This window comes from Limanda limanda, chromosome 6 (genome assembly GCF_963576545.1).
Source record: "Limanda limanda chromosome 6, fLimLim1.1, whole genome shotgun sequence".
In the NCBI taxonomy this organism is placed as follows: domain Eukaryota; kingdom Metazoa; phylum Chordata; class Actinopteri; order Pleuronectiformes; family Pleuronectidae; genus Limanda; species Limanda limanda.
The window spans coordinates 9,070,961-9,086,461 of NC_083641.1; the positions used below are offsets into that span (position 1 = coordinate 9,070,961).

A 15,501-nucleotide genomic window follows, 5' to 3' on the forward strand; every position below is an offset into this window, starting at 1 on the left:
AATGTGCTTACGTGGATCTGCCTCAAGGTCCGCCCCCTACTCTTCCACATTCAACCATAAATGGTCAATGCAAAGCACCTCATGAATATTGAATTATCCTAAGCGATGAGTAGAGGAAGAGAAATTCTCTGACACCGACATCGAGGTGTTTGTTAGTGAGGTGGAGGTGAACTGCCACAGCAGTGATGTCATTAATAAAATAAATACACTGATACAGTGCTGCTGCTGTGGATAATACCATGAGTTTGGGTGAGAGTGAGTACGATAGAAAGAACACTGCGTGGGAAGACATAATTCTAGTCCAAATTGGAGGCAAACAAATTATCGCTGGAAATAAAATTGAGACAGCTGTGATATGCTCAATCTATACAAATTAAGTATATTTTTTAAACACGAGTGTCAACACAGTATTTATATATTTAGAGCAATCAGTCCGATAACATCACATCAGTGAGATTCTAGGCGATTTTACACACACTGGTCCTTGATGATACACGCAAAGTGTTAGAGGATATTATTAAAAACTATTAATGACCTGCTCTGCAACTCCGCTGTTTATCATTACTGAACATCATTTACTGTAAGTTGTTTTATATCTTCAGCAGTTATGTCACGTGAGCAGAACTAATGCTGTTGTTTTTAATGTTAATGATGAAGTTTGGATCAATAATCTCTTCACCAGCTCACGTCTGCATCGTCATTTTCCCATCTCCATGTATTTACAACATGATCCCTCTTGTGTTTGCTCAGATGTTGGACAAGCTGCGGGACCGGTGGATCAACACTGGTCTCTGGGAGAAGCTAGAACAACAGAAAACTGTGATCACTGAGCCCCGCGGTGGAGGCAAGGGGGATTTTGACGAACTGCTTCAGACCTACTACAATGCCATTAAATACTGTGACGAAAGAGGTCAAACTGGTAAAGATCATCACGCTGACGCACTGGTTTTGTAATATCATTCTGAAACAACTTGTTTAGTGACATGATGTCCGTAGAATTAGGGCTGAAACACATTAATTCGATAATCTCCTCTTGACATTAATTATAAATCATTTATACAACTGGACTAAAGCTAGTATAGTCTTGTTCAGTTCTGCTGTGTACTATGTTTCATTTCCAGTGGTTTGTTGTTATAGATGGTGCATTGCTGATTGCTGTATGTAGGGGTAAAGTGAGTGAAGGACTGGAATTCACAGACGACAATGCCAGGGCAGTGGTCACCATCGGAATTCCCTTCCCAAACATCAAAGACCTCCAGGTAATAAGAATGTTAACTGTCAAGAACATAACTGGTTAAGACGAGAAGTTTACAACCAGTCTTCCCAGAACAACACCATGAATTCCCAAATCCAGGTAGGTTTTCTGGTTGTTCAGTAAATATGAGAAGACTATGCATCACACTGGGGGGTAAATGTAGGGTAAAAAAACTGTCATGTAATATAACACTTACCTTTTGGACAAGCCGTTCCTACAGTCCGACTGGTGACATATTGTACTATGAACTTATTTCGGCATTGGAATTGAGGGCATACCAGAACATTTTTGAGAACCACTTGCTTGTCAAACCCTCTCCAATGGTAAAAAAAACTACTTGTGGAGACTTGCACAAAATCAAATTTCAAGTTATTGGTTTAAAAGTAGGTTATTTGTTATAGAAAAGAAAAAAAAAATAGACACTTAATTAAATAACAGTTTCATTCCTCAAATGCATTCATACACAGCAAAATTCTCCAGAAGTCAAAGTTAGCGGGGCACTGAGGTGAGCGAACGTCCAAACACTCGAGTCTCTGCTGTCGTCCTGAATCACAGAAGGATCTATCTGAGCCACGGGGGCCAGAGACCTTGAGAATCAACTCTTTTAACTTTATCAGAACATTTAAGCTCCACCCCTCTTTATTTGGTTAATAGAACATATAATCTGTAACAGTACCCATACACATGCACCAACAGCAATTGTCAAAGAAATTGCGTTTTATCCCTGTTAGCAGGAAAATGCTGTTTCCAGTGGAAAACATAACTTTATGACTTTTGCGGTCTGAGCCTTGCCTGAAGATGTCAGTTATTTCATTGATTTTGACCAAGTTCCAACATTTTGGATGCCATCTAGACAAATAACGCAACCCACTGACACAAACGCACACACTCAACGGCACACACTCACAAACACACACAAACAGGCATGCATAAACCCACACCAAATAAGAGCATCCCTTTTTGGTGATCCGTGAAAAAAAATCCCAAAGCGATGTTGCTGTGTCTGCTCCGTCCTTAGCAGATAAAGTTGACCTTTAAGTTTTAGTCTCCCCCCGTCGCCTCCCTCTTCCCTCTCCCCCCTCACATCCTCCTGTCAGAGCACGATGAAGCTTTCACTAACCTGTTCTGTCAGTGTCAGTGCAGCCAAAGCTGTCAGTTTCACCTCTGTCAGCTTTCAGGGCATTGCAGCCTCTTTTTTTTTTTATCAGTTTTCTTTTTTTTTTAACATTGCTTTTTGTGTGAGGGCTGCTCTTTACGAACAGGTGGAGTTTTTACCCTCTAAGGTTCGACCACGAAAGACAGTGCTCAAAACTTCAAATAATTTTGTCTCTCTTATACGTTGTGATTATTTGAATAATTAACAATTGTGAGTGTACACTAGGAAGAATTATTGATGTTTTACCCCAAATTCCAAAATCTATGTTCAGACCACATAAAAACTGCCTAACAAAATCCATGTAGGTGGGAATAGGAAGTGAAGCAAAGACAATGACATTTAGGGAATGTTATTTAATTATCAAGCTTTTTTAATTTAAGAAATTAACAAAATAAAATGTACAACGAAAGTATTTTGTATGTTGTTTGCCGAGTATATTACTATTGTAAAAAACTTAATCGTGAATATTTCCTAAGCACAGAGTATCTTTTATTAGATATAAACTTTATCTTTAGTTAATCCAACAGAACTGCAACTAAGAAACAAACGTGTTTTATTCTGCATCTGAAAGTAGTACCAAAAAACAAGAAAATATTTCTTTAGACTGTAACTCAAGGCTTAAGGGAAGCTTGAGCATATCAACAATGATTTCATCCTCCTTTCCCACTCCAAAGTACAGCTTGCAGCATTCCAAACAAGTACTTTTTTAATGGTTAAGGGAGAAAGAGATGTCTGGTGAGAAATGCCAATATAATAAACAAAACCAGCTTAACAGGGGTTTTCCCTTACTTACCAAGAATAAAATGGAAAATGCAATACAGGAATCTTACCTGCAACTCGAACATTAGAGAGGGGAAAATATTTACACATTAAACCGCTTCTCACCCCTACAGAAGAAATCTGACGGGAGGGAAGATCAAATATACTGAGATATGGATAAGTACATATTGGCCTTTGGCTTGTTTGCTGAATTATTTGACAGTGACATGTTGTAGCAAATCACCAGTCTCAACCTTTAAATCTTAATTTTGCCAATTCAGCATGGTATTTTATTTGGGTCGTTGTGGTTTGGTTTTTGCCTCGGCTCACAGGAATTGAATCCCTCATATTATCCAGATGATTCAAATGATATTGAGACGACTTGATTCAAGTGAAACAGTAGTTTAAGGCTTTAGATTGCATTTAGTAGGCTGACAAAAAATGGAACAAATACAAAGCTAACAGAGGTTTGTATTTGTATGTATAAAACAATAAGTACAATCATAGAATTTTATAGACAAAGAGGTCGGCTCTTTCATTAAAAACCAACATGCAGTATCATGAAACTGATGTTTTGGTGCCACCTTGCTGTTTCATTGTAGGGTTTGAATGGATAAAGCAAAACAACAGTGGGGTAGCCGAAGGTAGTCAGGGCTAAGGTGGAGCTGACCAAGCATGAAGAGACAGTTCAGCTCTAATGCTGAGTTCTCTGCTCTAAATCAACAGCCTTTGTTCATTTGCTCCGCAGAGACCATTTCCTGTCACATCTTGTCATAGTTGTTGCTGCTATAGGCTGACACATCAACCTCAAACCGCTTTTGAGGGTCATTGATTTCAAAATTATTAGTTTTGTTTTTGGGAAAAAAGACCTCAAACACAGCCCCTAAAGTAAATCTATCCCACTACAGCCTCACTGGAGACTGTAATGACTTAATCAGGGGTCTCAAGTACAGAACAGGCCTCACTGATGTCTACCTTGAATCAAGTGAAATGTGTTACCAGATAATGTGATTTAATACTTCACACACACAGACGTTTTTTTTAAAACTCTAAATTGCACCATATGTGTACTGTAATATATAGTGTGACTGTTCTCCCTTTTTTATGTTTAATTACAAAGTAAACACAGGGTTGTGACCCACATTCTCCCCAAACTTAGGTAATTTCTTAGATGTATTTTTTACAATATTATCAACCTTTTTACACCATACTTGTAACATCTAAGATAAAGTCTCTTTTTAAAATTTTGCTCTTTTCTTTCTCATATTTTTATTGTGTCCCTTATATTTTCCTCTTCCTCCTTTAGTTGTCTTCTTCTGCCCCGTTTATCTCCTCTTTCAATGGCAGAGGCACAGTTGTCCTCAGAGAAGCCCCGGGGGGCTTTAAAGTTCTTTGAGCTATAACCTCATTGCACCGCTGAGAGACTGGAGACACCGATACTAATGACTGTCAAAGCCATGCAGCTAGCCCTTGTAGCATGATAAACTAGCACTGATGCTGCTATAGCACTCGGTCAGAGAGATAATCCACACTCGACTAGCATACACACACATGCACACAAACTCAGACTGGTGTATCCATCCCCCTAAATAGTCATGGGATTGTCATTTCCACTTCTTGCTGATGCAAAATTCTAAAAAGGTCCGTGTCCGATGAGCAAAATCTCATATTTCGACAAAAGTAATTTCCTTTCAATGCGACGACGCAAATCTTGTTGTACATTTTATCTCATTAAATGTTTATATAAAATGAAAAGAAATGAAAAACCATTTCAAATGACGTTGTGCAACTTGTGTTCAGTGCTGTCACCAACTCATGAACCTCAGTTTTTCAACTGTCTTCTAACTATCGGAGTCTAGACTTTGCTATGAACACATTACTTTTGTGTTTCTGGAATCAACATCATTCTCCTGCAGGAGTTGTTTTGAGTCTGCAGACCAGGTCCATGTGTCTCCACGTTTAGTTACCCAAGGCTCCACTTTTCCTGGCTGGTCTGAGTCTTTTGTGTCATGTGTTCACTGTTCTCCCGTATGTGTCACGTTTCACAGCCTCCTCGGAGCACTAAACATATTATTATATTCATTCTGTGCCAGTATCACAGGATAAGAGACCCAGCTTCTCTTGATGTAAACGTCTCCTGCACGCTAAGATTCTGGCGTTGCCTGCATTCCCAGACAGATATAACTCTTAAATTCCACAGTTTAAGCACATAGCATTGAACTTTACTGGCCTGTTGTGTTATTGTGACAAAGATCAAAGTTTGAACTTGAAAAGTCCTCTGCAGTGAAAGCCCTGCCAAAGGTGGTATTACATTTATGTTGAGTTTTTCCAATGGCATGTTTTACAGTGAACAGTCTTGCCGTGCGTGAGTCAACGATAAGTGGCTTTAACAAGCAATAAAAAGACACTTACAACTGATAAGGCATGTCTCTTGGTTTAATGAAGGGATTAGCCAACCTCATGCTGCTGTCCTCCGTTAAAGACGAGCACAAGAAAGTTTTAATTCTAAGGCCTGTGAGCATGTTAAGGCGATTTTGGAGGAATGTTGAAGAGTTCACGGAAATCATCAAGCTGAGGGGATGATGGATGCTCCAGGCACATTTACAACACTGTACATATGGCTTCATCATCAACAACCGAAGGAATGATGTACAGTAAGTGATGGCTGCTCGTATCATCCTTGTCAACACAACAGCCCAGCTTTGAAAACACATCTTAGTCTAGCTGTTGGTACAGCAGCTGCTCTGAGTATCTCTGAAACTGCTCCCTGGATTTTCACACTGGCCTCTGTAGAGTCACCAGATGTGAATCCAGTAGAACCTTTGGGATGTCGTAGAACAGGAGATCGGCAGTTTTACTGTGCAGCTAAATAATCTGCAGAAAAGTTGTGATGCAGTCAGTTTAACATGGAGCAGAATCTCAGAGTTTCCAACATTTTGTAACACAGAGAAAGGAGGCTGTTGGAGAGCAAAGGGAGGAACTACCCAGTATTAATACTAGTGTTATTTCAAATCAACCCAAATACTGTGTATACTGAACAAAATTCAGACAATCAGAGATCAGACAGAAACAGATCTGAAGTAATACCAAAAAAAAGTGAGTTCTACGGCTCTGTTTGTCGAGTGCTGGGTTCGTTACCACTCAGAGTCTGTGAAGCGGTAAGGCTCAGCATTCACATGTATCTAAAGTCTTAGCAGCAGGGCTTTATTATTCATTGATATTTTAAGTTAAGATGGCAACTATTAAAAAGTAAGTAGGATTTAGTTTGTAGCCTTCTTGTGAGCTAATCCATGTGCATGTTGGAAAGGAGTGTGATAGTCTGATGCCTTGTAAGTGTGTGTGCACGAGCACGCACACACATGAACGCTGTCTTCAAGACGAGCCACTCAGCTGTCACCTCAGCCCCATGTCGCAGATGAGGCGCTCAGCAATCTCAGTGACAGACACAAGATGTCCTGGACTGCCAGGGGCGTGCACACTGACACTGATGCACACACACACACACACACACAGCCTGCTTAAAATGTAGCTCAAACAGATGCGCTCAGCTGCGAATCATGCCTACTGGTCAAATATATGTTTTTAGGGATGAACAGGTAGCTGTAGAGGACAGGGCCAAAAGCAGCCGAGTGATCTCTTGACATTTTAACTAATCCTTTCTAGCTTGTGGTTTCTTGCACATTTGCGTGATTTGCTAGCAGCCAGAATTGGCTTTTTCACATATGCAACCTGTCACGTTAGATTGGATGGTGACATGGTACAGAGCAGAGATGTGATGGCTCAAACGCTGCAATGGACTGTGATTACATTTAGATGACACCGCCGACTCGAGGCTACTGGCCTTTCCGTTCCAGCTTTGGGTTTAGAAGTGGATTCCTTAACTGCTCCGGTGTCTCATACATTGGCAAACATCTCACCATGAAGCCAGCAACATTTGTAAGACATACTGTGACAGGGCTATATGAGATGCCTCCCATTGAAAGCCTGCGCTGCTGTTTATATTTCTGCAGATCAAACTTGTGATTTAACATCTCCCGACAAGGCAAGGCTGTGTTATTCAAATTACACAACTCTTCCAGTGTCCGTGCTCAGGTTTTCATGGTGGCAGGTGTTACTCAGTTGTTTGCATGATTCCTTGGTGAGGTGTCATTAGTCATAGTCCAACTTTGGGACAACATTTAGGCTTTCCTGTGACTCTGCTTGTTTGTTTATGTACACAGTCCAGACAGGCCACAGTGGCATTGCGTGATGCGTGTGAGGTAACAGGCTGTACCTGCCACGGCCCCGTGTTTGGTGGCTCAAGGCGAACACACGGTACCTGTCAAAAGCAGTTAGAGCCCGTTCAGCAGCCTGCCCAGCATGGCATCCCGTCAGACGGCAGCTGAACTTTTCACTTGTCAATTCTGAAAGGTTAGCGCTAAAATCAGCAGTGACAGATGCAAATGGATGGATGCTTTCCTGGCATTTTTGTGCAGGGATGCTTCATGTCACATAGACCACCTTGTCTGTCCCCTCCTACTTCCACTATCCTCTGTCATGGCCTCTCTTTAGCCCCTTTGTTCCCCCCTTCAGAACATGTCTAAATGTGAGGACAGGTAATACTTCACCACTTCAGGCCCTGAGTAGTATTTGTTTTTGGTAAGATGTGCCCTAGATCCTATTTGGTGTGACCCTTCATATTCCATATTAATCAAATTAGTTCATCATGCACGAAAGCCTCTCTCTCCCAGGTGATGCCACAGCGCTCTGGCTGTTGTTCATTTCAGAGCAGAGTTTTAGTGTTTTATATTTGGTGTAGGTACTTGATAGTTTGTAACGTCTTTGAAAGTGTAATTCCTCTGCAGTAAGACTGTAGTTAAGCATTTGGGCTTTTACAGGAAAGAGCAACCCACAAAATTCAAGGAGTAAGGATCTTGGTGACATGTAACTAAGTTGATATTCAGTCCAGGCTGGGGTTGATAACATCTAAGCTGCAATTTGCAACATGAGATAATTTTCTTCTTTTTCATCAAGACAAAACCTAATCCTGCGACATCGGGAGCCACGTTGGTGTGGGAAATGGTGGTGGCAATAGTTGTTTGTGGTGGCAATGGTTGTTTGTGAAAAATGTACTGCTGCCTCCAGCATTTGCAATCATTGTGTAAATGGTGCTCTCAAATCCTAAATTAATAAATGTTTGCAATTTTTCTTTACATTTCTGTTCTTCAGCTTATTGCCAAAATGCTTGGTTCAGCAAGATTAAGTTATCCGTCAATCAAATGAAACGTCTCTAGCAACTGTCTTTAAAAATGTATTATAACAATCATTTATCAAGCAAAGGTGTCAAACATTCTCAGTTCAAAGAGCATCAGTGTGAGGATTTACTGCTGTACAATTTATGTACGTTTGTTACTGTTTGCCAGGTAAAACATGCTATTTGGACAATTGTGCTCTGGGAGCTTTTTTCCTTTTATAAACTAACAGTGTGTGATATTGTGATACGCTCAGTGCACACAAGCCTTTTAGCACAAAAACAAGAGTTCATTTTTTAGATATAAAGAAAACAAACACGTTGGAAACATGTGAAATATTTGTATTCTATTTATTATTATTTAAAGAAATATGTTTAAAAAGTGCCATCATTTTTTAATGATCTTTTAACAATGGGTCTGTGGTTTCAGGTTGAGCTGAAGATGAAGTACAATGACCAGCACAAGTCCAGAGGTCTTCTCCCAGGTAATCGCTGGTACGAGATTCAGGCCTACAGAGCTCTCAACCAGGCCCTGGGAAGGTAAGTGTCCTGTACAGCCTCTGCATTGTTATCGTTACCAGCTGAGACGAAGCTGATGGTATTATTTTTACCTTCTGGTTCTGTGTGTGCATAATGTGGCCCTACTGTAGCAGAAAGTACCACAGAGGAGTACTGTCTGTATTTGTGTGTCTGTACAGGTGTTCAGTTGAGTTCAAAGTGAAGGCTTAAGGTTGAAGATGGGTGTATTTCACCCATAGACCCATGAGTACTTGACACATCAGTGTTTTGATGAGGAAGGCAGCTGTTGTCCTCCTGTCAAAATATCCCGTCTTGTTTCTTTTTGTGCTCCCACTCTTTGTACCTAAACCTATAACCATCCCTTTACAGGTGTATTCGCCACAAGAATGACTGGGGCGCCCTAATTCTCGTGGATGAGCGTTTCATGAATAACCCTAATAAATACATCACAGGTACGCGGTGGGTTTTACAGTGTGTGAGTTGTGGCTTCACTTGATAACTGCACAGCGTCTCATCTTGAACACTAGATGGCAATAGTTATCCATATTAAGACCTTTGGATAATGTTTGTCTCTGATATGTGTGTCTGTGTAATTTCAGGTCTGTCTAAATGGGTTCGCCAGCTTGTCCAGCATCATGACACCTTCAACAATGCAATGCAGTCTCTGGCAGAATTCTCTCAGGTGCAGCAGAAAGTGGAGGCGGCCTCTGCAGACAGCCAGACATTGTGCTCTACGGCCTCACCTCCAAACTGTTACTCTCCAGGATCTGTAAAGGGACAGGAACCGCTGAGGGCCGCACTACCTCAGACACCTCACTCATGTGTCAAACTGCCTGAATCACAGCAGGATGCAAGCCCGTCCACCTTCCGCCCGTTTTCCTACTCACAGCCGAAAACTGAACAAAATGAAAAAAAAGGTAATGTACTTAGAAATGTCGGAAAATAAAGCTTTGGTGCTGCAAGAGTAAGATCTCAAGTCTAAAAAATATCTTGATGCTAATTCCAGAAATCTTTCCTTTCTGTCTGTCTTTCGGTTCTCTTGACAAAAATTCACCTGATTTAATTTGAACCTGGCAGGTGGCTTAATAAGGACCTTGGGGTTGCCACACCCTAATTTTAAACTGCCCCTGGTGTGAAGATTGTCACAGTGTCACTTTTATGATGGGATCATTTGACATTATCAGTGACTGTGGGGATGAGATGACATCACTGAATGGTACTTCTTGAGTTTTAAAATGGAATAATTACACCTATTTTGGTACAATACCACATTCCAACCGGCACCCTTCGAATGTCCTGATGATGTTGTTACACACTATCATGGAAGTCACTGATGATGTCACTGTTACCATGTCTCAATATCTATCTTATCATTTTTAACTCGGGTAAGTTCCTAAGGAAAGAAATAAAAAATACTTTGTAATATTGATTTTAGCCCATTTTTTCTTATTTTAAACCGCTGACAAGTTTGTGGTAACCACGCCTTCTCTCTCTATAGTGACATAAACCATCGATAAATAAATGCATTAAAGATTTAAGCCACTAGCACCACACAGCTGCCACTGTTTGGGACCCAATCCAATTATTTTGTCTTTATTTATGACATTTGAATCAGTGCCGTTTCTAAAGACACCGTCGTTGTTATTGAGCCCAAGGATATATCAGCATGACATCACCACACGGAAATATGTTGAGATGGCGTGTTTGCACATTGTCTTGGTGAGCGGCCATTGTCTGTGGGGGTCATGACAGGGTTGAGCTGTTTGCTCAGTTGAATTCGGTGTGGTGGATGAGGGTGGTAAAGGGACAGGCACAGACACCCCCTCTTCTCCCTCATAGTTGGGGGTGGGGGCTATGGGATCAGTTGAGTGGCTTGCCTCATTACTGTAAGGTCTTTTGCATGCCTGAGTGGCGCTGGAGCGAGCTGATGAGCAGATGTTGGACTGTTGCTTTTAATTAAATCCCCTTGACCTTTGTTTGGGTTATATTGAGCGTAAGCCCACATTTATATGTTTCTTAATAAAATAGCCTTGGTAGCCACGTTGGTGTGTATGCCACTCTTCCTTTAAATGGTTATATTCAATTTAGAGTTTAAAGTGTTCTCTACAAACAGGGATGTGTAATGATAGAAACTCTATTCTGTTCCCTTGTTGCAGAATGGTTGAAGGCTACACACAGTACCCCAGCGGAGCCGCCTGCACCAAAAAGAGCAGCTCAGTCTCTCTACCACATGTTCAACTCCAACCCCATCAGCACCTGCTTCAAGAGGGCAATTTTTAAAGAAAAGCCACCCAGTAATCTCAGCCAGCACCTGGAGGTGCCTAATCATTCTGAACACAAGGAGAACCACGAGATCTCCTCTCCACAGAAGAACACTGAAGTGCCTTCTTGTCTTAAACAAGCAGCTGCAGACGCTTCCAGTGAAACCAAAGCGAAACCACTCAGTCTGGCTCTCGGGCCGCCATCAGGAGATCCCAGTTGTGAAAGTGAGGCAGAGTCTCCAGCTGAAGATGAAACAGATGTGGACCAGACCATCTTCTTTACTCCAGAACTTTTTGAGGGTGAAGAAGACGAAGACAACTCAAAGAAGGAGACGGGGACAGAGTCGCCTGCCAGGCTGGTTTCAGGGCCAGAGAGCTCTGCCCTGCTGTCAGAAGAAATTTTTAGCTCTGAGCAGGCCCAGGGGCAAGGGCAAGCCTCTGCTTGTGATGGACAGGGCGCTATTTCAGTCAGTAAGGAGAGCACAGAGCTGACACAGGGACGTGCAGAAGAGACCGGGGGACAGAAACAAGGTGAGGAGGGAGAGAAGGAGGTGGACACCCAAAGCAGGCAGGCATGCAGTAGGCTCCGCAGGCTGTCCAGGTCCAGACACAAACTCCCTGCCACTCCAACAGGTAACTAACAATCTGGACACAAGGAATATTGTTAACTAAGCAGAATATATGTGATTCAAGTGCAAATACTGTGTTGAGTGCACAGTATGCTGGAAAATGTTTCCTCACTAGATATATGTATTAAAAACTGATCACTGTGCAATGTAAAATGCATTATTCAATTCATGCTGCTGCGTTACCAATATCACTGTTTCACTGAGAAATAGAATGTTGTACCTGCCTGAGGCAACTAGCCCGCTCACTCTTACTGTGTGTAGAGAAAATTATGAGGCTTCAGTCAAGCCAGCTCCCATCTGGATGCAGATTCTTATTCAGTGTGACAGAGCATTATACTGAGGCCATTAAGGCCTGTTCTCAACTAACCACCATTACTTAAGCTGCAGCACTGATTGAATATGCATTTTTACAAATCATTAAAATACAAAACCATGTACATCATCTGCAAAAAGCACGCCATCATTTGGGTCTGTTTTAATGATGTTGAGGCATATTACATGGACACATTTGACATGCCTGATTGAACCTAAAACACAGACCTTTATTTGCTCAGTTTCAGTTCCAATTGTGTAGCTATGTGCTGTAAATTCAAGTGGGGTTAGTGTGTGGGGTCCATCAGTATAATAATTCATGTTAATTTTGTTCAGATACAATAAAATTAAATGTAAGCTTTCAGTGTTTATTTCCCTTTTTCTTTTCTTTTTCTCCTTTTTGAAATGTATTCAAGTTACTTAAAATGGAATTACCCAAGTAAAAAACATAACCATTTGAGCACAGCAACTGTATATGAGCTTAATTACTTTTAAAACTGCTCAGGTTTCTCTGTACAGCTAGGAATTTTTATTCAGATTTCCTTCATAATAAATGAAAAATATAAAGAATTTAGACATATATTATTATAACTGATAGTAATAAAGGTTGGGGTAGCATTCGAAGAATGCAATAGAGGCTTCTATGCAGGTGCATAGCATCTTCTGTCTGTCAATACGCTACAGGATATGTTTGACATCATTATACATTTTGTAACAATTGTTTCCCAACCGACATGAAGAGCTGGGTGAAGGACAGACTAACCAGCGCAAAACTCATTCACAACTCTGTAAAGGAAACAAGGACACAGCGCGAAAGAGAGACAAGGGCAACATGCACATAAAGAGGAGGGATAGAGACGGACAAGGAGGAGGTTGGGATGGCTGGAGGACAAAGGTCCAGATTCACAACATCTAGAACGAGGCACTAACAACGAGGAAAGGGACAGTGGTCCAGCACAGAGTCTGAGGGAAGAGACAGGGAGATAGAGACTCACAGTTTGGACACTCAATATGCTGGAGGGACAACAAACAGGCTCTGACTTTAAGCAAGTTTCCATAGTTAACTTTTTACTGAAACAGCTGCCTACAAAGATGTCATTATGTTGATTCAACAGCCCTTTAAAAGAGTTTCTACATATATATTATGTATTAAACTTACTGAAGGTAGGATTTATTGCAAGATTGTTTTATTAGTCTACAATATGTTTAGCAAGGTTATCTAAAGGCCTCGTAACTGTGTTTATCTCCACAATAAGTCCTGACAAGGATATGTTTATACGTTAAATTATGTCAGTCAAAAAAGTAATTTATATTTAAAAAATGATCCCAGTAACATAGAGCACTCATTCTCAGAAAGGTTTCTTCATTTGTTCTTGTACATTTAAATGTTATTTCACAGCATTATTCACTGACAGTAGTGCAATAATCAGCTGTTTATGAGCATATTTGATTGTTTGTGTTAGGAGCTGAGGTGATTTAATCAAGCCAATGGTAAATGCAGACTTATCAAATAGCCTAAGTTGAAGGGAGACAGAGAAATTAGATTGAACATGATTACACTGATGTGATTTGTCTCATTACAACGCAAACTTCACCAGTGTGTGATTTGCGTAGACGAGCAGAGGAGACAAGTGTTCCTTTAAAGCCTTTCTTCGCTCATCAACTGCCTCCCTATGACCCTCATACATGCAATCGTGCATGACTACTCGTTAACATCATCAAAACGGAGCGTGGAGAGGCCAGCGAATGAGTAAAAGCACTTAATAGGGAGGCCACGCTACTGAAAGACCCAGTGATGTCTGTTAATGGCTGCATTTTTCCCCATTGGACTAATTCAGCCTTTTCTCCAGCCACAAATCATTAAAGCTACACTAAGAAAACATTGTAACAAAGAAAAAAATTCCCAAAGAGAAAGTGCACCAGAAAAAAAGGCCTCCATCCACGCTAATGAAATCCTACAGATTGTTGGCCATAAATAAAATCTGGCTTTTGGAAATAGTCAAGACTCTGCAAAACAGAAAAAAGTTTACAATAATAATGTTTTCATAGAAGGGCTGAGTAACAAAAAAGGTTTGTCTCACTATCATTGAAATTATAGCCTGGCAGCATTGGGTATTTCTGTCCATCCATCCTTTCAGGGATAAAATACATTAGAGTGGTCTGAAAAAATGTATAAAATATAAACCTGCTGACAGCACTGACACTTATTTAATCAAACACCAAGTATAGCCTAGTTCATTTATAATGTGAACAATATATCTGCTGTATATCTAACAATTTTTTGAGAAATTAAGAAGAAATATTTCTTTTCGGATTAGGTTGATTCTGTTCCAAATTGATGTTAAAAATTCTACTTTTCGAGCTTTGAAAGAGGAACATATGAATTAGCATCCATTTTCTCACGTGATCTCCATCAGCATGGAGTAACAAAGATGTCAGAGTTACAGATTTTTAAATTGTCATTTAGTTTAAACAGAACTGTCCATGTTGGCTTGAAAGTTGAGTTTCAAAGTTCATTCTCGACCTTGGAAGCAGTTAGTGTGGTGCAGTGTATTAGTCTAGCCTCAAAGCAGCCATACTTAATCATGTTATATAGTCTCACTGGCACCTGGATCTGTGGTGTAGTGCTGTATACACCTGTCAGTCTGTGATTCTGCTCAGTGCAGGTTTAAAGAATCATCAAGATTTACTCGAATCACTTTGTACTACGTTCTTGTTTGTATTTATTTTCTAGAAATGTGACTTCATTTTTTATTGTCAGGTGGAGGCTGTGAAGTGAAGAGAGTAGGGAGAGTCACTTGTCAACAGACTGAGCCCAGGAGAAGCCAGAGAAGAGTCAAGGTCAGCGCAGATCACGCTAAGGTTCTGATCCTGAATCTGAAGAGCAGTCCATCCAGAATCAGAGCCAGAAGAGCGCACAGCTCAAACAAAGAGCGAGATCAACTGAATTTTTATCACACACATCATTTTTCAGAGAATGACGGCTGGATATCCTCTCAACAGACAGAATTCACCCTGAACCAAAGTGTGAACTCCAGAGTGACTGAGTCAGGAACATTTGTCGCTGTAAAGGAACACAAAGCTTTTAGGAAAGTGCCCAGCACACCTGTCATTTCCACAACAGGTGAGTTTGACATTGTGAGTCCAAAACAAGAAGACTGGGGGGATTGGCAAATTGCTGGAGCAGCAGAATGTAGTCCTTGTGGTCTTGATCTGAATGGTCCGGGAAGTCAGTGCACCAACCCAAAAGGTAAGTTCTGGAGAGGGTGAACATCATAGTTAACACTACATCACAAAAATATCTGCTTTGTCTTTTTTTAATACCACCACTGGGAGGCGATAAAGTCTGACATATAACCGCTGTGTCAAAATGGCTTTGC

The 15,501-nt window shown here is 40.8% G+C and overlaps 1 protein-coding gene across 1 annotated transcript in view; it reads left to right on the forward strand.

The window, feature by feature from the left end:
* brip1 (BRCA1 interacting helicase 1) overlaps window positions 1-15,102 on the forward strand; it is a 39,964-nt gene extending 24,862 nt beyond the window's left edge. The window contains 8 exon segments of the mRNA XM_061073472.1: window positions 751-910; window positions 1,138-1,259; window positions 8,831-8,940; window positions 9,289-9,371; window positions 9,519-9,836; window positions 11,076-11,813; window positions 14,883-14,996; window positions 14,999-15,102. Of these exon segments, the coding sequence (XP_060929455.1) occupies window positions 751-910; window positions 1,138-1,259; window positions 8,831-8,940; window positions 9,289-9,371; window positions 9,519-9,836; window positions 11,076-11,813; window positions 14,883-14,996; window positions 14,999-15,102 (1,749 nt within the window).
* The last annotated feature ends 399 nt before the right edge of the window (window positions 15,103-15,501 follow it).